The sequence below is a fragment of the Notolepis coatsorum genome, assembly GCF_963971535.1.
Source record: "Notolepis coatsorum genome assembly, chromosome: 1".
In the NCBI taxonomy this organism is placed as follows: domain Eukaryota; kingdom Metazoa; phylum Chordata; class Actinopteri; order Aulopiformes; family Paralepididae; genus Notolepis; species Notolepis coatsorum.
The window spans coordinates 295,692,093-295,714,851 of NC_140165.1; the positions used below are offsets into that span (position 1 = coordinate 295,692,093).

At 46.0% G+C, this 22,759-nt stretch overlaps 1 protein-coding gene across 1 annotated transcript in view; it reads left to right on the forward strand.

Annotated features, from left to right (window-relative positions):
• Positions 1 to 22,759, forward strand: part of dchs1a (dachsous cadherin-related 1a) — a gene marked incomplete at its 5' end in the record, with an annotated part of 147,310 nt that overhangs the window by 97,558 nt on the left and 26,993 nt on the right. Inside the window, 3 exons of the mRNA XM_084310459.1 lie at positions 20,343 to 20,531; positions 21,275 to 21,506; positions 22,422 to 22,658. Coding sequence (XP_084166585.1) covers positions 20,343 to 20,531; positions 21,275 to 21,506; positions 22,422 to 22,658 — 658 coding nt within the window. The remainder of the gene's footprint in view (positions 1 to 20,342; positions 20,532 to 21,274; positions 21,507 to 22,421; positions 22,659 to 22,759) is intronic.

The window sequence follows — 22,759 nt, forward strand, 5'->3', positions numbered from 1 at the left end:
GTGCCGGGCTGTAGTTATAGTTACTCAAACTGCGGCCAAAGACACAGCTCGACGCATTAGCCTCTTGGAGAGAAGGGAGGCGATCGGATTGGCAAGACGGGAGACGCCGACATCTGAGAGATTCATGTATTTAATTCAATGCGAGAATGAATGATAGTCTATAATAGACTACCAGAAGGGGAGATAAATCGTATCCTGACCGGGGATAAAAAAGAATGACCAGGGGTAGGGATGTAAAAAGCAAATCGCATCCAGGTTGTTACCATCTGGCGCATGCGGTGCCCTGAGGGGGAGCCGACAAGGGGACGGCTTCAACAGTCCCACCGTGGAGTCAGAACATTATGCAATTAGTGCTCATGTAAATACTGTACTTGATGATCAGTTGATTGGTTTATACTTTTTACCTGCCTGGAAGCCAGGCTGGACCTCTAGCCACCTAGACCCATTTCAGAAAATGGAGGACCCTGATGTAAACAAGAGAAAAGTGTTCTTCTGGTCTGCATCCTCGTAGCAGTTTGTTAGTATTGAGCCGTACTGTGTTGTACCCATTCTGCAATCTGTTAACACAGTTTTCAATCAATCAAAGTGAAAATGAATCCAGTCAGAAGAACATTGCTATTGCATGGTCCTGTTGTTATTGAGTATAATGTCTGCTTTAACCCTTTCACTACCACACTACAGACGGTTAACCCAGGGCCTGTTCTAGGCATAGGCAGTATAGGCAAATGCTAAGGGCGCCACCCCCTAGAGGGGGCAACAACACATTTTTTTTTTACTAATACTACTAGTTATTTTGAAATACTGAAGTCTTATCTATAGTACAGGTCCAACATTTATAACAATCCCATGGAAAATGAGTGTTTTACAATGGCTCATTCATTTGGACGGCGAGTGAGAAATTCTCCAAACAAACAACTTCTTCGTCTTCTTCTCTCCCTTTACCGTATGGAACAGAATAAACTGTGATGCAAGGGGGCAACAGATAAAATCAATTGGTCAGAGCCAGCCCTGGGTTAACCGTCTGTCGTGTGGTAGTGAAAGGGTTAACCGTCTGTAATAGTGTGGTAGTGAAAGGAGTAACCCATTTGTAGTGTGGTAGTGAAAGGGTTAACCATCTGTAGTAGTGTGGTAGTGAAAGGGTTAACGGCACTAATGGTTGGGTTTATTCTAACGGCAACGTTACCGCTTGTTACCGTCGGGAGACACCGTTACTGTTTTGACAGCAGCGGCCTGTTTCTTCACATCATCGACTACAGTATGGGAACCAATCAGGGGCTGCATTCCACTGGAGGACAGAATAGCAGTTAGAACGTAGACAGTTCCTGATTGGCTCTGATTGCATTGCAATTTCTTTATTCTCACTGCATGCATACCTATCCACACCTGTCTGTACTTACCTGCACATACAGTAGTCCTTTACTATATCTATCTGTACATATCCTATTTCTTACATTATGTGAAACGTGTTATGTTAGGAGCAGAATGTAGTCCATCCCACACATTCCAAGCCCCTTCGGTTGTTCTGATTGACCACGACTGGTTTCTTCGTTACTAAATCTTCTACAAAAGAGCTGCTTTGAATATAAAATCAAATTGTGTGCAAGAGACCATTGGAGTGTTTTAATTAAAAAGCCCATGATATATGAGATGACATCTATCTCTAGCACGTAATGCAATCTTTTCCCCCAGTTATTCTTGTGAGATAATAGGTCTAGACTGTCTTTGACTCCAGTATAAATCACACTGACACAACAATATCACGCCTCTGATCCGAAAAAGTGCCTTAATTACTGTTTTTCTCTGTGCTGAAATAAAATTACAATGGTAAGCATGACAATAAACACATCCTTCGTATGGGGTGGCTTCCACACACACCCACTAAAAATAAATACATTTGAAAGAAAAATGCGACCCAGTTTTTTTTTTTGGGAAGCCGTCCCGTGTGCGATGCTTTTTCACGTCTCCTGTCCTCAGAAAGATGAAGGGCGTGATGTAGGAGAGATGTAGCTCTGGTGTGTCATTAGGGGACTGTCTGAAGCCTTGGGTGTTAGGGAGAGAGAGAGAGAGAGAGAGAGAGAGAGAGAGAGAGAGAGAGAGAGAGAGAGAGAGAGAGAGAGAGAGAGAGGGGGGTTTAGAAGAGAAGGTGTCTGTGCCACACACCACAGAACTGGCTCCCTCTACTGCGTTGGGGGGAACGCAACCAGATCTGTCCCGCTCCCGCTGTAGCCTAGTAACTGCTGACCTCAGCGGGGGGCCCCTGGAACACAAAGCCTGCAGTTGCAACGCAGCGTGTGTGTATATATACCGCACTGTACATATTGTGTCGATCTGTCTATGTTCCACGTCCATATGCGCGGAGAGGTCCGCATCTGTATGTAATTCGGCTCGCGTCGGAGGAGGGTTCTTCTCGTGTAAATTCAAAAGAAACCCATCTTTAAAAGAATATACTGTGGCAGAGCGGAAAGATTCGCTTTCATGATTAGCCAAAATATCAGCGCAGACAAGAAGATCTGAATATCTGCAGTGTGGTACAAATTACTATAGATTCCTGCTCTCATGTTGACCACCAAATGATACAATTAGCATGTGGTTTTGTGGTACTTGCTTTATATGATCCTAGCTGCGGAATATGAGTCAACGTCGCATGGTGTTTAGTCTGTTGCAACGCCTGCATAAATGACAATCACCTGTTGTTGTTGTTGTTGTTTTCTTTTATCAAGTTCAAGTTTCTTTATTGAACTTGAAGTTGAGCTTTTTTGTGGATACTGTACCCCGTTGCGTTCATCGAAAGACATCTGGTTCACAGGGTTCTAGCACCCAGTGCCTCACACAGAGAAGACAGTTACCCCCCATCCCACCACCACCATCATCATCATCATCATCATCATCATCATCATCATCATCATCATCATCATCATCATCTGTGTCTGTCTACCCTAATGGCCCCTCCTTCATCCCATCAAACGAGGTTTTGTGGATCTGTGGGAACCAGGAACCATATCTGGTTTTTGCAACCGCATCTGTGCTGTGTTTGTGCATGCCACGCTCAGTGGGCACTCTCCCACCTACTGCAAGCAGCTGTACCGCTGCGCCAGCCCACATCAGTCCTGACGCACCCCCACACACTGTGTGTATGGTTCCCATTAGCCCCCCCCCGCCCCCCTAACCACCCACCCAGACCCGAGGATCCATAGCTCCAGCCTGTCTCGGCAGACTAGGGCCCGGCTCGGTGGTGAACTGGCTGAAACTAAGGCTTTGTTCTGACTGGAGGGACTTTTCAAATCAGATCTTTCTCAAATCTGTCTTTTAACTGTTCACACTGTTTATTTGTAAGTGATTAGATCGGATTTGTGTGTCCAGAGACTCCAGACCTATCTGCATTGGTTGCTGTAGGTAACGACGGTAGCTACCACTAACGGTAGTTGACATCCATATAACTATAGTTACTGTTAGTAATGTTACTAATGTAGTTGTGAGGACAACAACAACAACTACACCGTGTTGTGCTAACAGCCTAGCTGAAGCTGCTTTATTTTTCCAGCAGAGAAGGAAAAGATGTTGCATGGGAACATAGGTGAAGATCTTGTGAAGCTATACTCATTCCTACATGTATGTCTAAACCACAACACTAATGTTAACGTTAGCTAACTTGCTACATTGTTGGTAATGTTTGTTTTCGCCATTTGACAAAATTAAGCTAAGCTAACTAAATGGATAGGAGACCAGGATTAGTGTAGCTAACTATCAGCTAAGATGTACTTCCATCACTCTGGATTTGACGCTTTCATCATGTGTCGTGTTGCATGTGGCGCAAAAGACACTTTGAAATCCTGACTGAGACGGATCTGTACAAATTCGATTGGAATTGCATTTCAAACCACCTCCGAATGAGGTTTGGATCAGATTTGCAAATATTGCATTTCATGTTTTTTTTTTTTTTTTGCTGGCTTTCTAAAAACCAATCTGGATACAATCTGGATTTGCCAAAAAAAATTGATTTGGGCTGGCAGTCTGAACATAGCTTAAGCCAAGGCAGGCCTCACCTCGTGGGCCGGTCGGCTTATAGCGTCGCAGGCCGGGCCAACACCTGTTCTGTCGCATGTCTGGTTAGCCCCCCAGCAGTGGCTCACCTCCCGCACGTCGGCCTCAGGACCCCAGAGGCTCCTCGCTGCGTCTGCTGGTGACTGGACTGGGTCTGCTGGTGACTGGAAGAGGCTGCTGGAGAGTCGTCAGCCGCCTGGGCCGACGGAGAATCACGCCAGCTGTCTGTCGGCACACTCTTTGCGTGGTTGAGTCATGTTCAATGAAAACACTACTTCTACATTCACATGGTGCATTTCTTTGGTCATGTTTTTCGAAGGGTCGTTTTATGGTAATATTAGCTGGATATGCATCAGTTGGAACTAAATGTTGACATTCTCTCTGTCTCTCACTCTCTCACTCTCTCTTTCTCTCTGCTTTTCTTTATTATTGGCTTGAGGGTGATGAAAATACATAATCTGAAGGGAAAATCTACAATGAAAGAACATACAGTACCAACAACAGCCCTCCTTTTAATCTTTGCCATACATAGATATAAAGCCTGCGATTAATAATTTAGACCACATGTAAACGCCTGCGAAGTATGCGATGGCAAACAACTTTACAACTGAAATATTAAACCTAGGTAAAAAGACAAGCCCCCCCCCCCCCCCCCCCAGGCCTCCCACGTGTTTGTTTTCAAATCCTGACCTCCACATCTCGGGACTGGTTTGTCCTTCAAAATGACTGGCCTTCAATGCGGAGAAGTCAAACTAGCAATTGTCTCTGTTTTCTTTCCACTGGCTCGACCAGTGAGCAGCATGCGTAAGAAAATAGTGGCAGGTTTGTTTCTCCCACTTGACCTTTGGAAAATAAACAGACTAATGCCTTGAGCAGGGGCACGCCGGTGAGTTAGTGAGCTGCCTGTGCCGTTCTATCCGACGCGGAGGGGGTGGGGGGGGTCAGCGCGGCACACCGGTAACGCTTTGTGCCCCCAGTGGGGTTTTTGTCACATTTGTTTTTATAACCAAAGTAAAACCTTCCTTGAGAATTATTATCCCTGATATCTTCTGAGGCTGTGTGAGCAACCAAATTTCCTCTGTCATCAAGAAGGAATGTGAGCACAGCACCTTGAGAACAACTTAAAGGTGCTTTTAACGGCCCTCGAGTGCACAGGAACCCGGTCACTACGTGATATGAGACCCAATCCCTGAAGGTAAACTGAGAGTATTTGATTTGTAGCTCTTACTTAAAGTGCAATTTAGAAGGATGAAATAAAATCTTTTGCAATTTCAACCTGAAAGAGAAGGCTAGCAGGGGGTCCTGGGAAAGAGACTGAACACACTACTGATCTGGAGGGGAGTGGACCGCACCAACATCACTTTGCTACTACAGATGAACTCCTTGCAGTAGTAGTGGTGGTGGTGGTGGTAGTAGTAGTAGTAGTAGTAGTAGTAGTAGTAGTAGTAGTAGTAGTAGTAGTAGTAGTAGTAGTAGTAGTAGTGGTAGTGGTGGTGGTGGTGGTGGTGGTGGTGGTGGTGGTGGTAGGTGGTGGTAGTAGTAGTACTGTAGTAATAGTAGTAGTAGTTGTAGTAGTAATAGTAGTAGTTGTAGTAATACTGTAGTAGTAGTAATAGTAGAAATAGTTGTTGTTGTAGTAGTAGTAGTAATAATAGTAATTGTAGTAATTGTAGTAGTAGTAGTAATAGTAGTAATGGTAGTAGTAGTAGTTGTAGTCTTTGTTTTTAAAGACTGGATAAGGATAAAAGTAAGGAAAAAGTATAGCAAATCTGGCACTGGATTTATTGTATGCTGTGTCTATATGATACTTATCATAACATCCTCCCTGTTCTATCTATAATATTAGCTAGACCTTTTTCTTGGCCGCACAGTATCTCTCCCCTCATTTGCCTTCACTGAATCCCTTCTCCCCTTAAATGGTTTGATGCTTAATCACTTCCAGCTGTTAGGCCCAGATGAGAGACAGACACTGTTAAAAGAAAGTTACCCTGAATCCAAATCCAAAAAGTGGTGGCAACCTCAAGTGAGTCCAAACTCAAATGACTGGTGTCCACAGAACACACCATCACAAACCGTGTTTTAGTCTTCCAGACTCTTTGCAAACACAAAAGTCAGAAGAAGTGACAAACGGGTTTGGTGTTTCAGAGAACCTGAATGGAAAATGCCAGTTTGCTGAGTTGTTGTCCTGTAGCTAACCACATCTATTCTCATCGACTCGAAATATCGAACCAAAAGGTCTGCTTGATATTGGAGAAATGTGAAATGAACCGGACTAATACAAATCTGACTCTGGTTCTGACTTGACAAGGACTATTGTGTGTGAAAACGACCCCTTAGTGTATCAACAGTTGCGCAGTTGGGTCTCACCTTTATCCTCCAGGAATACACGACAAGCTATGTTTGCATCGCATGCTTTTCTTTGTTTCAAACACACAATCGTGGTGTTTCCAGAGCCTCACTCTCTTCCTACAGTGTTGTAGTCACGGTAGTGAGTGGGGGATGCTGTAGGAGAGGACAGAGAGTGAAATCTTATCCCCTGTCCTGTCTACGTTCTCCTTGCCCCTAGTGTCATTACGTCCCTGTCTGCAATATTATCTCTGTTCGTCTGCCAAATACCAGTATGTGGACCTTACACCATGCCAGAGGTGGAAAGAGTTCGGTAATATATGGACCGGAGTAGAAATATTGTTACTTAGGTGATATTTTACTTATAGGTAGGACTAAGAGTAGTCCAGAAAAGTATTCAATTAAAAGTCAAAAGAAAAAAAGGTACTTAAGTATAGTTACTTCCAAGTAACATAAGTACTCCTTCTGGTATCTGGTCTTTCATATTTTGATCTGCAACTATACATGCAAGGTTTTGACTTATTAATGTGGAAGTAGCCTAAACACACTACCCATGTAGAAGTAAAAATACAGGCTTTTAAAAGTACTCAAAAAATGGATTGTTGCGTTTAGTAAATTGACTGAATTACAGTAGCCTAACCGTAGTAAATGTAATCAGTTACTTTACATCTCTGCACCATCCTAAGACCCTACCTGATGCCCTCGTCGCGACCCCCTCCGAGTTTATGTCAATACGTGAGCTCTGTGCTGCGTAAGATGAAAAGCTCCAGCCGCTGTTGTTTTAGTAATCAATGCTTCTTTGTCTTTTCATGTCAAGTAGAGCCCGGTCTCTTTCATGTTCAGGACGGTGCCCAGACGGCCGTGTCACGCGCAGAAGCCATAGGTTTGGGATCTATATAACTTTTTTAGCAAACTATTACCCCTCTCATTACGGATGACAAGTAACAGCTAATGAACGTCTCAGCCGAGAATACACACTGGCTTATGATGATGGGGTAATTGAGTGATGTCAAGATCATGTGATTCCCGTTCAATATATACACCGTGAAATAGTATCTCTGTTATCGTGATATTATTCTACAGTTCTCGTCTGGTGATATGCCCAGACCGGCGAGGACGGTCGGAAATCATTTTCATATTGAGAGGAGCCGGTGCTCGATGATAGTGTCTTGGCCGCCGACACCAAACAGTATACCTTTAGCACCGAGCGACGGAGAGGTCAGCGCACTGCGGCGGAATCCAGATGCTCACCGAGCCTGACATATATATGATGTTGTTTTACAGAGATGCCATTTATATACCAGACTCGTTTTTTATTAATGGACATCTGGACAGGGAAGCGCACGTCACAAATCTGGAATAATGTGTCCTGGCGATGTCATCGCAAGGAGTAAAAAATGAGGGAGCGCCAATGTACAATGACCGGACATCCCAAGCGCTATCTATATTCCGTCCTTTATTACGAAGACTGGAGAGTGCTCAGTGTATTGTTTGTGCGTTTATTCTCAACAGAAATTACTTAAAGGGGAACTATCTTATAAATGGCCTTTTTGAGTGTTTAGCATTGTTTCCTAGCTATGTGAACTTATATTAATATGATCTATGTCTCAAAATTCTCATATTGGCGCATTCTTCCAATTCTCCTCTCACAATATTCACCCTCACTGAACTGAGTCGTTTGAAAATGTGCCTATATGTGATGTCATATAGTCACCGCTGCATGTTAATGTTCAGGCGAACACGGCCACACACAGTGGTTTAGGAGCCCAGGCTCAAAACAGCTCGAAATCTTGAGGTAGAAAAATGCTGTTTTTGAGGACTTGATTAGAAATACAAAACAATGAATAAAAAAAATATATATATATTACAGAGGTGTTCCATAGACTCACAGGAATTGTGTAAAAGTGCCCAAATAGTGAAAGAAATAGTAAAATAGTTCCCCTTTAATCACGAGTGCAGCGGTTACAGTGGTTGCGTTTCAAAGCCCCCCCCCCCCCCCTAACCAGTAGGCCGTGGCAGAGCCCCCCCCCCCCCTAACCAGTAGGCCGTGGCAGACCCCCCCCCCCCACACACACACACACACACACGTGATGCTCAGAGAGCTGTTCCGGTGGGGGCACCAGGGAGTCGTTCGGCCCTTCATCCTGGATCCATCCTGGACCCCATAGAGGCTTCCTCCTCTGGATTTCTCATCCCGCTCCCCTCTCTCACCCTTTAGGGATCTACCGTTGCAGCTGGGAATGTTGCTAGGAAGTCTTTTCACCTTCCTATCCTCAGCTGGAAGTTATCACTTTTTTCTTCTTTTTCTTTTTACTTACAGCACACACACACACACACACACACACACACACACACACACACACACACACACACACACACACACACACACACACACACACACACACACACACACACACACACACAGACATACACACACACACACAAAGCAGCAGACACAGATCTTGTAATGATTTTAGTGGTCGCGTTTTGCGTTACTCCTAAGACCACCCACAATCACGTTTGCACATACGACACGGACGGATGGAGTCCTTTTGTGTTTTTGTGTTTTGATATCCGTCAACACACGTGTGATCCTCTCTTGTTTACACTGGTGTGGTCTCTCTACGAGGGGGCTTTAAGAGTGTGGCGGTGGGCAGTGGTGAACACCGTTGGACCTGAACGAGGACCTGCTACTTTAGTGAGGGGGGTCAGCTAGAGGGACGGGAACTTTGGGAGGTCCCCCCCACCACAAGCACCACCCCCCTCCCTCTCTCTCTCTCTCTGTCTCTCTCTCTCTCCTCGTCTGCTCGCTCCTCTGAAGTGATGCCAAGACAATAGAGGCAGAGGAGTGTGTACGGCTTCACACCAGCTGTGAAAGCTCAGAGCTATTCCCCTGTCCAGATCACACCCACACTCGTTAGCTCGCTTTGAGCTGGGCTCTCTCCTCTCTCTCTCTCATCTCTCCCTCTTCCCCTCTCTCTCTCTCTCTCTCTCTCTCTCTCTCTCTCTCTCTCTCTCTCTCTCTCTCTCATCTCGTAATGATCTTCATATTAATCCGTCCGTCTAGGAGATGCTATCTCTAATAGTGTTTGTTGAAGTGGTGCTATTTGCAGTCTCGACGGGAGCGCGTCAGTGAGCCCGCGAGGCGGATGCGATTACACGGACCGTTGAACACCAACTGTGGTGGGAATGATCAAACGTGTTTGAAAGAAAAAAGTTTCGGTCTTCTCGTTTGACCTGTTGGATTTGATTTGCGGCGTCAACGTTATTACCTGTAACTGCAAAACCTTCAGTCGCACAGCCATGACGACCGGAATCCCTTCCCCCGAGGGCAGAGTCCCCCCCCCCCCCCCCCCTCCACATTTATATTTACTTTTTGTCATTTAGCTGATGCTTTTATCCAGAGCGAAGTTCTGTACGACAAATCAGCAGGAAGTGTACAACTCTTTCAGCTGAGTAACAATGTTCATCAAACAGTGCTGAAACCTGGGTGCTGCAGTGTTGAGTGCATAGTAGTAACACATTAGTATAGTAGGAAGAGTGCACGATAGTATAAGAGAGTAAGATGGTTATTTTGTTCTTTTTCCTTTTTTGTTTCAGATATTGATTGAAGAAGTGTGTTTTTAGTTGACGGCGAAAGATTGGTCAGGTTTCAGCTGTTCTAACTAGGGTGGGAAATTCGTTCCACCGTATACCTTCTCTTAAGTTCTCTGGAGCAGACAAAGTCCTCTTTATGCTAGAGGCCCTTTGGGACAGAGACTTGTTCCTGTCCAGCGTCCACACTGAGGTCTCTCTGCCACTTTAGCACTATACCAGACCAGGAGCGCCGAGTGGACGATGCATCACGGTGTTTAAAATAGCAGCTCTCTCCGAGAGAGATGAAAATAGCAGCTTTCTCCAAGAGAGATGAAAAGAGAAGAGAAGCCTGAGAGAGTCAGAGATGTCATCCAGCGTTCGACATGGACATTTTCTTTCACAGTGTTTCACTTGGACCCTGGTTACTTGACCTGCTACTGCGCGCTCGGCTTTGCTCTGTTTGTTGATGAAGACGTCCCTGTGACTACAAGAGTGATCTCACAGCAGAATCTACTTGGCCTCACCCTTTCGCTCTACACTGATGTGTTTGTGTAATTTGTGTGAGTGTGTGTGTGTTCATCTACAGTGCGTGGGGAGTCTGACTGATGTACGTGCAAAATTTCCCGGGTTGCCATGCCTCTGAACTCACACTCCGTCATCTGTGATCTGTTTAGATTGCCAGAGGTGTCGCTCTGATTGGGCGTTTTTTGCTGTTGGCTACGTGTGACATGGTTTGTTTGACGGGGCCATTCTAAAGAGATCACGGCCCTCTCCTTCACCCCCCCCCCCCCCCCCCCCCATCCTCAACTGAAGAGACTTGGTCGACTAATTTGTGAAATTGTGTTTCCCACATGCAATCATACAGAAGGAGCTATTTAAATGCAGTGCTTAGTGCTTCAGGGCATTTTTTTCTGCGTAAAAAAGAGCTAATTGACTAACAACGTTTTGGTCGACTAAGACCATAACTGCAGTACAGAGTGACTATTGGACTAAGAACATAACTGCAGTACAGACTAATCGACTAAGACCATAACTGCAGTATAGACTAAACGACTAAGACCATAACTGCAGTACAGACTAATAGACTAAGACCATAACTGCAGACTAATTGACTAAGACCATAACTGCAGTACAGACTAATAGACTAAGACCATAACTGCAGTACAGACTAATCGACTAAGACCATAACTGCAGTACAGACTAATAGACTAAGGCCATAAGTGCAGACTAATTGACTAAGACCATAACTGCAGTACAGACTAATCGACTAAGACCATAACTGCAGTACAGACTAATAGACTAAGACCATAACTGCAGACTAATTGACTAAGACCATAACTGCAGTACAGACTAATAGACTAAGACCATAACTGCAGTACAGACTAATAGTCTAAGACCCTAACTGCAGTACAGACTAATAGACTAGGGGCGACAGTGGCTCGGGAGGTAGAGCAATCGTCTGGCAATCCGGAGGTTCCCGGTTCGATTCCCGCTCCTCCCGGGCAGCATGTCGATGTGTCCTTGAGCAAGACACTTAACCCCTAATTGCTCCCGATGAGCAGGTTGGCAGGTTGCATGGTTGCCTCCTCCATTGGTGTGTGAGTGAATTTACTTTACAAGTATATTTGCACTCAGCTCTCTCTACACTGGCTCTGTTTGGTCTGTGTGATGAACATGGAGGACAGAGCAGGACCCAGAGGCAAAATAAGGTCGCTCTAATACATATGTATTGACATTATCCTCAAACATAAAGAATACATCCACAGTGTTCAAACCTGTGCCCCAAGAATTGAATGTAGGGGGGGGGGGGGGGGGCCGGGGCCCGGGGGAGAGAAAGAAAATGCACCTCTAAAAATAGAATCCACCCAAAACCCAAGCCTTGTTCTTTTCCCAGCCTGGCTCTCTCTCAGACACCACAGAGTTTGATGGGGCCAAAAACTTTCTGATGCATCCAAAAACCCTCAAGAAACATTACTCTCGCCGGACAAGCACTTTCCCCTCATGGGTCCCGGCGTACCGTACTGTCAGCGGGGAGGAGGGAGAAAAAAAAAAGCAGCAAGCAGCCCAGTCTGGACGGCCGGTGGAATCCGATGGGTGAACCGCAGAGCGGCCCAGTTATCTTTGGATTCCCCCGTCCTGTTTTCGCTGAAGCGTCGGCCAAACTCTCCCACTGATAAGACCGTTCTCCCATCATGCTTCACTCACACACACTGAGTGCGGCAAGAATGCTGCTGGCTGCTAACCGTGATCTGAGATTCCTCCTCCTTTTGAACTTTTAATCCAATAAAAAAAAAAAAAAGTTTGAATAACATCCATGCGCTGCAGTGGCTTGAATAAAGACTCTGCAGGAGCAGCGCGAATCCGGTAGAATGTGGTTCAGACGATCATTATCATGCTGCTGCATGCGCTCAGTGGACACCAGTCAGAAGAAAACGATGACATTTGGGGAATTGCCTTCTCCCTGCCAAGGAGAGAAGTATTAAACCTGCAGTGTGTAACCTTTTCATCGGAAAAAAAATAAGATTGTTCTTTGGCAGGTTTAATAAGGGAGTCGGGCTGAGTTGTTTCTCATGAACAAGAGAAAACCATCCCCACGGCGATTGAAAGTGAAACAAAGGGAAGTTCCCCATACGAGCGGCTCCGGTTGGACCAGTGCCGCGAAATACGTGCAAGGCTACGGTCTCGTTTCTAGAGCATTAACACACAAAACTGAGCCCAAAGTATACCTTGCTTGAAGAAATGTCTTTAGACTTTTGTGTCGCAGTTTTCTTTAACCTCCACGCTGAGACAAGGTGCAGTCGCCTCCCTCGGCTACAGGGCGTTAATGTTCCATAGTGCTGCTTCGAGTTTTATTTATTTAACCTTAATTTAACCAACTTTTTACTTTTTACTTTAGGCCTTTAAATTCCCAAAGGAACATAGGCCGTCGACGAAGCTCCTCCATCCTCTCCGGTCTTGTGCCCTCCGCTCCAGATCTTGCCAGGACGCCTGTATATTTTCCCCAACGGAGTTTCACTTCTGCGTTCGGTTTGCACGATCTGATTGGCCACTGACGTTTCTCTCAGCGCCAATCGTGTTACTCCTAACAAACTGGTTAAGTTTGGCAACTCTTTCGAAGTCGCTCTCTTTCGAAGTTGGTTAAGGTTAGGGTTAAGGTTAGGGTTAGGGTTAGTTGGTTAAGGTTAGGGTTAGCGTTAGGTTTAACAGCCTGCTGGCGCGATTGTTAGGAGTAACGTGACTGGCGCTGAAAAAAACGTCAGTGGCCATGGCCAATCAGATCGCGCAAACCGAACGCGGAAGTGAAACTCCGTTGGGGAAAATATACACGCTGCCACGACAGCCCTTCTTTCTTCATCTCCTGTTCTGTGGTGCTTCTCCAGGTGGTTTTCGGTCTGCCTCTCTTCCTCCTGCCCTGTGGGTTCCATGTCAGCGCCCGCTTTGTGATTGAGTTCTTTCTTGATTTCTTTATTTAACCAAGCAGGTCAATTAAGAACAAATTCTTATTTACAATGATGGTCTGGCAAGAGGACAAAACGGGCATCTCGAAGGGTGACAGGGAGAGGGGACAAAGAAAATAATATAATTAAAATAGAAAAGAGACATCACAGAGATCAAACAACCAAATAAAATGACAATGTGTGTAATACGTGAAGCAGAACAGACAGATTACAGTTATAAGGCCGGGTGACAGTCCGATCGACTAAACAGCTGACCTCACAGAGGAAGGGTTACCATTGGTAGAACGGTCGTCTGGTAATCTGAAGGTTCCAGGTTCGATTCCGCCCGCCCATCCCCCGGTGGGGCGCATCGAAGTGTACTCGAGCAAGACCCTTAACCCCTCGCTGCTCCCGATGAGCAGGTTGGCGTCCCGCACGGCCCCCTCTGCCGTCGGTGGCTGAATGAATGTGAGACATAAATTGTAAATAGCTTTTAACACCACACCTTATCATTATTAATGGTCCGTGTTTAATGAAGTAGGTAGAATTTAGCGATGAAAAAGAATAGTTGAGATCAGATTTGAGATGGAAAACGGAGACCCTGCTGGGTGTCCTTGCCAAGCCTGGAGCACTGCGCTTGAATGATGTGCTGTGCTGTCTGCCCGCTGAGAACCCGTTCATTATGTAATATCTAAAGTGAACATCGGTCTACCTTTAGTAGTTCCGTGGGAGTCTTTTCACATTTTGAGGGATTTCCACCTCCGTCCTGTCCTTCTGTAGTTGAATCATTTGATCCCCCCCTCCCCCCTTCCTCCCCCATCTGTCAGACTTTTTATGAAAGAAATTTTTATGCCAGGGGATTGTTTTTATTGGGCTCTCCTCATCACTCGGGAGTTCATGGTTTTGTGGTTTGGCTAATTGTCCCGCTCGCATTTTGTGCTCATCAGACCTCGGTAAAGAATAATTCATTTTATATGGGTAGTTGGCACGCCGTAATCTCCTGGAGAGGCAGGCCCCTACACTCCAGTAGGACGACATTGATATGCTGTTATTAACCTATAAATAGGAGTGGAATTGAAATCCCAGCCTCGGCTGATTTGAGAATGGACTGATTGCTTCAGGCGTAGAATTTCGGAGTGGTTGGGATTTATGCAAATTTGATTGTGCAGCTTATTACAGTCGTCTAAAGATTACAGTCTAAAGAAAATACAAAATAAAAAAAGAATTGGATGCAGATCTGAGAGTATTCTATATTCTTCCCAGGCTCCCCTACCGCATATGGCTCTATATATACTTTCCACCGTATACTTTCAGGCTGGCTTCGGTTGCACAGCGAGCTACGCGCATGTAATTAGACTAAAGCATATCCGCTTCATGTGTGTCTGAGTTGGATGGGATGGAAGTACACGTCTGTACTGAGGTGTGCAAAATGAATGGGCCTTTGTTGTCCTGTAATCAATAATTAAAAAAGAAAAGAAAACTGAAGTAGGTGTTTAGAGGAGAGTCTGCATCGTCTGCCGGTTGAGAGCGTGAACTCAGGGTGAACTTGTCCACATATGCCTCTTGTTCCTCCCCTTCCATGGGATTTCTGGACGTACACGGCTAAAGCCCCTCAATCCCCTGACTTTACTGTACCCCCTCACTCACACCGGGGCAGGGGCACTAGTATCTTCTCAACACATGGCCGCATTAGCCAGTTCATCTGTGGTGCTCAATAGGAGCTTCTGCCTCTCTCCTGGTTTTCATATATACTGTATATTGTTAACTGGCTCTCTCAGGCCAAGCGAATACTCCGCAGCTTAAGTTTGTTTGGTTTGTACAGTAGCGCTTAATCAATACTTTCTTAGACCACTAACAAACGAGAAACATTTTGGATGTTTTCTATTATTTTATAATGTACCAATTGTTATTTCTATGTGAAAAACAAGGTATCCTCCTGATATATACTTTTTTCTGTTTCCGTTTTTGTTTTTGTTATTTAATGTCATGTTGTAGTTATATTGATGTGCTTGTCTATAATTGATTGATTGAGTGACTGTATGACAGGATTGCCCTCTGTCGGGCACCTCTGTTGATGAACTCCTGTATTTAACCTGTTCACTACCACACTATAGATTAGACGGTTAACCTTTTCACTACCACACTACAGATGTCTGTATTGTGGTAGTGAAAGGTTAACCTTCTGTAGTGTGGTAGTGAAAGCGTTAACCCTTTGTAGTGTGGTAGTGAAAAGGGTTAATCTTCTGTAGTGTGGTAGTGAAAGCGTTAACCCTTTGTAGTGTGGTAGTGAAAAGGGTTAACCTTCTGTAGTGTGGTAGTGAAAGTGTTAACCCTTTGTAGTGTGGTAGTGAAAGGGTTAACCCTTTGTAGTGTGGTAGTGAAAGGGTTAACCTTATGTAGTGTGGTAGTGAAAGCGTTAACCTTCTGTAGTGTGGTAGTGAAAGGGTGAACCTAATGCCCTGACGAAGACCAGCTTGGTCGAAACATTAGCCGTGACACAATTAAAGGCTTTCTAAGAAGTTCTTCCTTCCGCATATATTTTTGAGTGCCTTGGGATCCCGTCTTTTTTACTTTCTCAAGACTCGCCGCTTTTCTCACGACATCGACCTCGACGAGGAAAGCGAAAAGGGAACTTCACCTTTACTCCAAAATGTTACTTTCGGCCCTTTCCTCCCGAAATCCCAGATGTTTCTTTTTCCCCCCGCAGTTCATTTCTCAAGCTCTCTCATATTACAAAATTATAACTGTACGCACTGTGCAGGTGCCATTCCTTATGACTGCGGTGGGTGATGCCTTCGGAGGAGAAAGAAAAAACACCTATTATGAACGATGGTGGCTAAGATGGAAAGCGACAAGAAGTCTCCTGAAATAGCCCCGCTGAAAGAGTCGCAAGAGAGGAATCCGTGTTTTTTCGGTCGGAGGGAAGTGCTTATTTTCACGAGACGCGAGACGCGTTGGACTCCGAGACGTTCCCCCTGTTTTCTTTAAACACCGTCGGGTATCCGCGCCGCGGCGGTTCCGTCCGTGAAGCGAATCTCTGGCTTCTCGCTCGTCCGTCCGACTTCTCCCTCGCAGTCTACAGTACCTCACAGCGCCTGCGGCTAACACCCATAGGGGGAATATATTTAGCGACGTTTCCTCGTTTGTTTTTTGGGTTATCACGCCAGACAAAGCACTGTAAAGCAGTACGCTAGTTATTAATAATACCTCCCCCTCTCCTAGGCTCCCGGTTTCCCCGTGTTTTTCTTCTTCTTCTCTTGAGCGTGAGTCTGTGCCAGCTTCAGAGCTCCCAGACTCCTGCACGCTACTCAGCTGCTGTTAGCGAGTCACAGGGTCAAAAGCTAGCGGTCTGTTCTCCTCGGAGGCCCTCGCCTGCCATCTGCTCTGAGCGGGGACATGGAGGCCAGTGTTATCACATCTAACGGACCATTTCCATAAATACACACGTAGTACCAATGGCGACTATGAACAGAAAAGACAATGCATTTGATAATTATGGCATTTTTTTTGGCACAGTCTCTCACGGCTGCAAAGTTGTCCAAGGAATTGGGAGCCCTATACACTGCAGACTACATTTGGAGCCTGATACACTGCAGAATACATGTTCGGAGCCCTGTACACAGCAGAATACATGTTCGGAGCCCTGTACACACTGCCCTGTACATGTTTGGAGCTTCTTTGTTGTCAGTCGCTTGCTTTCTTGAAGAAGATCCATTTCTAAATGAGTCGGAAGGAAAGAGAATCGTAATCAACATTGTGAGACGTAACCCCCTCACTGTGATCTCTCTCTGGAGCTGCAGTGTCCAGAGCCAACACTTGCAAACAATTATCCCGCCGCTACCCAGGGGCCCGATCTGATTGGGCCCTGTTTGCCTTGCGCTGTCTCGGGAGCTCCTGCAGTAATTGAGTCGGCTCCCAGGCTGATGGCTTGTGAGTTTTTATAACTCCAGTGGTTCCAGCCCTCTGTAGATGTGTAGTATTATGAGAACCAGACGACGGCAAAGGGGGTGGGGGGGGTTACATTAGAGTATAATGTGCGGCGCTGAAGCGTACTGTGTGGTATCCCGCTGCTCCTCTGTCGTCCCTGTCACTGTCTTGTGCAGACAGACGCCAGTCCTGAAGCAGCCAGCGCTCTCTCCCGGGACGACTGCCAGCTTATCATGGAGCCTGTAGAAGTCATCCTCTCCCCCTTCTCTCTCTCTCTCTCTCTCTCTCTCTCTCTCTCTCTCTCTCTCTCTCTCTCTCTCTCTCCTTCTCCCTCTCCCTCGCTTCACTCCTCTCCTCTCACCTCGCCTTGATTCCCCCAGAGCCTCTCACTGCCAACGGGCCTGTTTGGCCCCTGCTCTGGCTCAGATAAACAGCATAGACGGGGTCTTAAGATACTCTGTAACAGCACCTGGGATGGGGTCTTGATTTCACTTTTGTGTTTTTCTTCGTTGCCTCTCAGGCCCCGGTAATGGAATCTCAGATTCGATACGCCGCGTTGAAGCTTTTGTGCGATACATTGCAATGGGGTGTGAGAATGACTGCACTTATTAAAGGAGAGAAATGCACCGGTGTCCACAAACGTATACAGTGTCTTTATGATGTAGTAGTTACATGTGTATATACCTACCTACATTTATACCTACCTATTGCTTTCAGTGTCTACAACTGCCCTACACTGTAATCATAGTAATCATAATAATCTTAACTACCTACCTCATACATTAGTCTACCCATATGTAACGGATGGTATCGTGAAGCCCAGTCACGAAGGACTTCAGATGTTGTGAAGTGGCTGGGGTGAGTAGCGGTGCTATGGGTTAAACTCACTCTCATCCTCAAAAGACAGATAGAGACATTGCAAAGTTGTGAATTCACCTCTTGGTATAGCGGTCTGTGGTGTGGGAGACCCGGGTTCGAAACTCCCTCGGGGCATCGAAGTTTGAGGTGACGATGTCACAACCGTTACATTGGTGCCGTGACCCGGATGCCTTGAGTGGAGTGGAGTTTGAGGTGACGATGTCACAACCGTTACATTGGTGCCGTGACCCGGATGCCTTGAGTGGAGTGAGTTTAAGGAGGGAGAGTGTAACGGATGGTATCGTGAAGCGCAGTCACAAAGGACTTCAGATGTTGTGAGGTGGCTGGGGTGAGTAGCGGTGCTATGGGTTAAACTCACTCTCATCCTCAAAAGACAGATAGAGACAAGTTCAAGTTCAAGTTCTTTAATAGTTGTCATACAGAAGTACAGAATACTTTCATACAAAATGCTTCTTACTGTTACGCTCCAGAGACTGTGCTAGACAAGATAGTATCAAATAACATAATAACATAATATAGCATGAATTTAGAAGAAGAAAATGAGGTCACAGTTGTTCGGTATAGACATATGTACAATGTTCTGAGTTACCATATAATATACAATACACAATACTATGCAGTGTACTAATGTACAGTACTATCTAGTGCAAAGCAGAAATGGGATGAGGTACAATTTTAGGTACAATTTACAGTAAGGTGTACGAGTTGTAGTGCAATCCTTCATCCATAAATATAAAGTGTGGGGAGTGGGTGCTACAGTGTGTTTGTTTAAAGTGGGTGTGTGCTATAAAGTGTGTGTAGTGGGTGCTACAGTGTGTTTGTTTAAAGTGAGTGTGTGCGTGTGGATGTGTGTGCTATGTGTGTTTGGTGGTTGTTGTTGTGTAGTGTTCATTCATTGTTCGTTTAGCAGCCTGATGGCCTGGGGATAGAAGCTACTTCTGAGTCTTTCTGTGCTCGCCTTGAGACTCCTGTATCGCTTGCCTGACGGCAGCAGTTCAAAGAGGCAGTTGTTCGGGTGGCTCGAGTCCTTAATAATTCTCTTAGCCTTCCCCTTGCAACGCTTGTAGTAAATGTTCTGGAGGGTGGGGAGCCCCCCTCCAATTGTGCGTTCGGCTGAACGTGTCACTCTTTGTAGTCTGCTTTGGTCTTTTGCAGTGCTATTCCCAAACCAGGAGGTGATGTTGCCGGTCAAGATGCTCTCTATTGTACATGAGTAGAAGTTCTTAAGGATCTTCTGGCTGACTTGGAACTTCCTTAGGCGCCTGAGGAAGTAGAGGCGTTGTCGTGCCTTCTTCACCACACTGTTAATGTGTATGGTCCATGTCAAGTCCTCGGATATGTGGGCTCCGAGGTACTTGAAGCTGTTGACTCTCTCAACCGGTGCCCCGTCGATGCTGAGGGGGCTGTAGTCCTTGACCCCCGACCTCCTGAAGTCCACAATCATCTCCTTTGTTTTGCTGACGTTCAGGGAGAGGCTGTTTTCCTGGCACGTTGCAAAGTTGTGAATTCACCTCTTGGTATAGCGGTCTGTGCTGTGCGAGGCGTGGGAGACCCGGGTTCGAAACTCCCTCGGGGCATCGAAGTTTGAGGTGACGATGTCACAACGGTTACACATATAACTATGATAGTGTGTACAATAGTGTTGTATATACCACATAATATAACCCATAGCTCTGTATAATAGCATGTACAAAACTATATATATTTATTCTCACCGCATATATATCTACCCACACCTATCTGTACTTAACGTTAACGTGCACATAGTCCTTTTACATATCTGTTGATACTATATCTAGGCCTATATCTGTACATATCCTACTATTACTAGTTACGCTGCTGGCCAGTATGACTACTACCATATTGTCTTTACACCTGTATCACTGTACATATTATATCACAACTCTGTACATACATATGATTAGCACTACACTCAGTAGTACAAATTTATACCCAGTTTAATCACCTGTACATTGCATATTGCTGTTGCACTTTACAGTTACATTTGCACTGGATGCCAAACTTATTTCCGTTGTACTGTACTTGTGCTGTATGATGACAAAACATTTGAATCGAATCGAATCTGATCTGCTGTGAACGTCTGTAATGCTCAGCTGTCGTCTCCTCCTCCGGCAGGTCACAGCGACAGACGCTGATGGCGGCTCCTTCGGCTCCATCTCCTACTCCCTGGGCTCCGGGATCAACAGCGCCGTTCCTTCCCAGTTCGCCATCGGCAAGGAGACGGGCCAGATCTGCACCACCGTCGCCCTGGACAGAGACCAGGGACCAGTCAGCTACGACTTCACTGTCACCGCGGTGGACGGGGTGAGCCTGCCACTGCATTCCGCCGTCGTTCCAATGCACCACATAGACTAATCCCATAAACACAACAGCAGCAGCAGCAGCCATAGCGGCGGTTCTCTGAGGCTCGGATACAATGGCCGACAGAGCTGAAAGGTCTCTCAGTTTGAACGTCCAAATAAAAGAGGCACTCCGCGGCAGGGCCCGCTAGCTCACCGGCTAGGATAGCATCCAGCGCACCTCGTGCCAAATAATACTTGAAAGTGAGAGTGGCTAAAAAGGGAGGAAATGACTGCAGTCATGTTAAAGCAATCAGATGGAGAAATGCCTCGACTGTCAGGCAGTAATATTTAACAAGTCGGAGCACCGCGCCCCCCTCCCTCTTGCCACCTGGTCCAAATGAAAAGCCTGCACTGTATTCTGTCCAAATGAAAAGCCCATGAAACAGACTGTTTAGCTATGGCCCGGGAGCCTCTCGCCCCTCCATACGTCTTGACAGATTGCCGTTTACCTCGGGAAGCTATCAATCTGTATCCCTCCACCGGACCTGCTGGGACTATATTTTAGAGGCCACGCCACAGTAGTATACATCCAATTTTAACAGAGTTACCGCTGGTTTTTACTCGGGTCATTAATGCGGTCCAAATCTGGCTTTCGAGTGATTCTTTACCAGTCCGGCTCCTGACGATTTACTGTATGTGAGGGTGAAGGAGCTTTAATGTAACAAAAGAGCTTTGTGTTGTGTCTCTCTTTCTTCTCCTCTGAAGGGCGGGCTGAACTCCGTCGCATACGTGAGGGTGGATCTGGTCGATATCAACGACAACAGGCCCGGCTTCTACCCAGTGAGTTATGCCGTGAGCCTGAGCTCGCAGAGCGCACCTGGGACCTCGGTCGTCAGGGTGACGGCCTATGACCCCGACACGGGGGAGAACGGCAGAGTTTCATACCGAACCGTCCCCGGAGGAGCCTCCCCGTATTTCACTCTCAACAAAGATACAGGTTGGTGGAGCAGAGGAAATATACGACTGCCATGGCCCTGTGCACATACCGTTCCTGCCGGCTAATTTTACTTGAATTATGTCTAACTGGTGCCTGTGAGATGTACTGGGTCTTCGATATTTCAGTAATGTCAGACTAGTAGTGCCTACTAGATGTACTAGGTCTTTGATATTTCTGTAATTTCAGAATAGTAGTGCCTACTAGATGTACTAGGTCTTAAACCTTTTAGTAATTTCGGACCAGTAGTGCCTACTAGATGTAGGCTACTACTGTAGGTCTTCCACATGTCGGTCATTTCGGACCAGTAGTGCCTACTAGATGTACAAGGTCATCAACATTTCGATAATTTTGGACCAGTAGTGCCTACTAGATGTACAAGGTCATCATCATTTCGGTCATTTTGGACCAGTAGTGCTTACTAGATGTACAAGGTCGTCCACATTTCACAAATGCCGGACCAGTAGTGGCTACTAGATGTACAAAGTCTTCCACATTGCACTCATGTCGGACCCGTTTCAATAATACTGAACAAATAATATTTGTTCAGTATTATTGAAACGGGTCCGACGTGAGTGCAATGTGGAAGACTGCATCTATGACTGCAAGATGGAACAACTTTAATAGATTTTACTATTTCACAGGTCATAGGAAAATGTGTCAATCGAATACATTCATTAGGCGCTCGTTCTTTTTTTGTTTTCACAAAGCCAGGGAAATGGATATGTATGTGTTGGATGGCGGCGCGTCCTGCCACCTTCCTCCAGACCACCTGCGGCCTGTCCGGGGCCGGGCCAGTCTTTTGACAGTTCCGCACGCGTTGGCATTTTATATTTCAGTCCAGTGTCAACCTACACTTCCCAAAGCCATTCTGTATGTTCTTTCAGCGACCCGTGTTTGTGTTTTTTCACTTTGTAGGGGTGATCTCGCTGTCCCGCTCTCTCCACGGGAAGGCCAACACGGTCATTCCCATGGTGATCTCGGCCCAGGACGGTGGTGGTCTCGTAGCCCTGGTGAATACCAAGGTCAACATCAGCGTGGTGGCAGGGCTCGTGGCCCCCCCTGTATTTGAACAGACCCACTATTACTTCACCGTGTCGGAGGACGTCTTGCGCGGGACAGAGGTTGGCATCGTCCAGGCGAGCATCAAGAGTGGTGAGTGTGTTTGGTTTATCGTGTGGGCTCTCCACTGAATAACGAACAAAAACAATTGTTCACACACAGACACACACACACACACACACACACAATCCTCA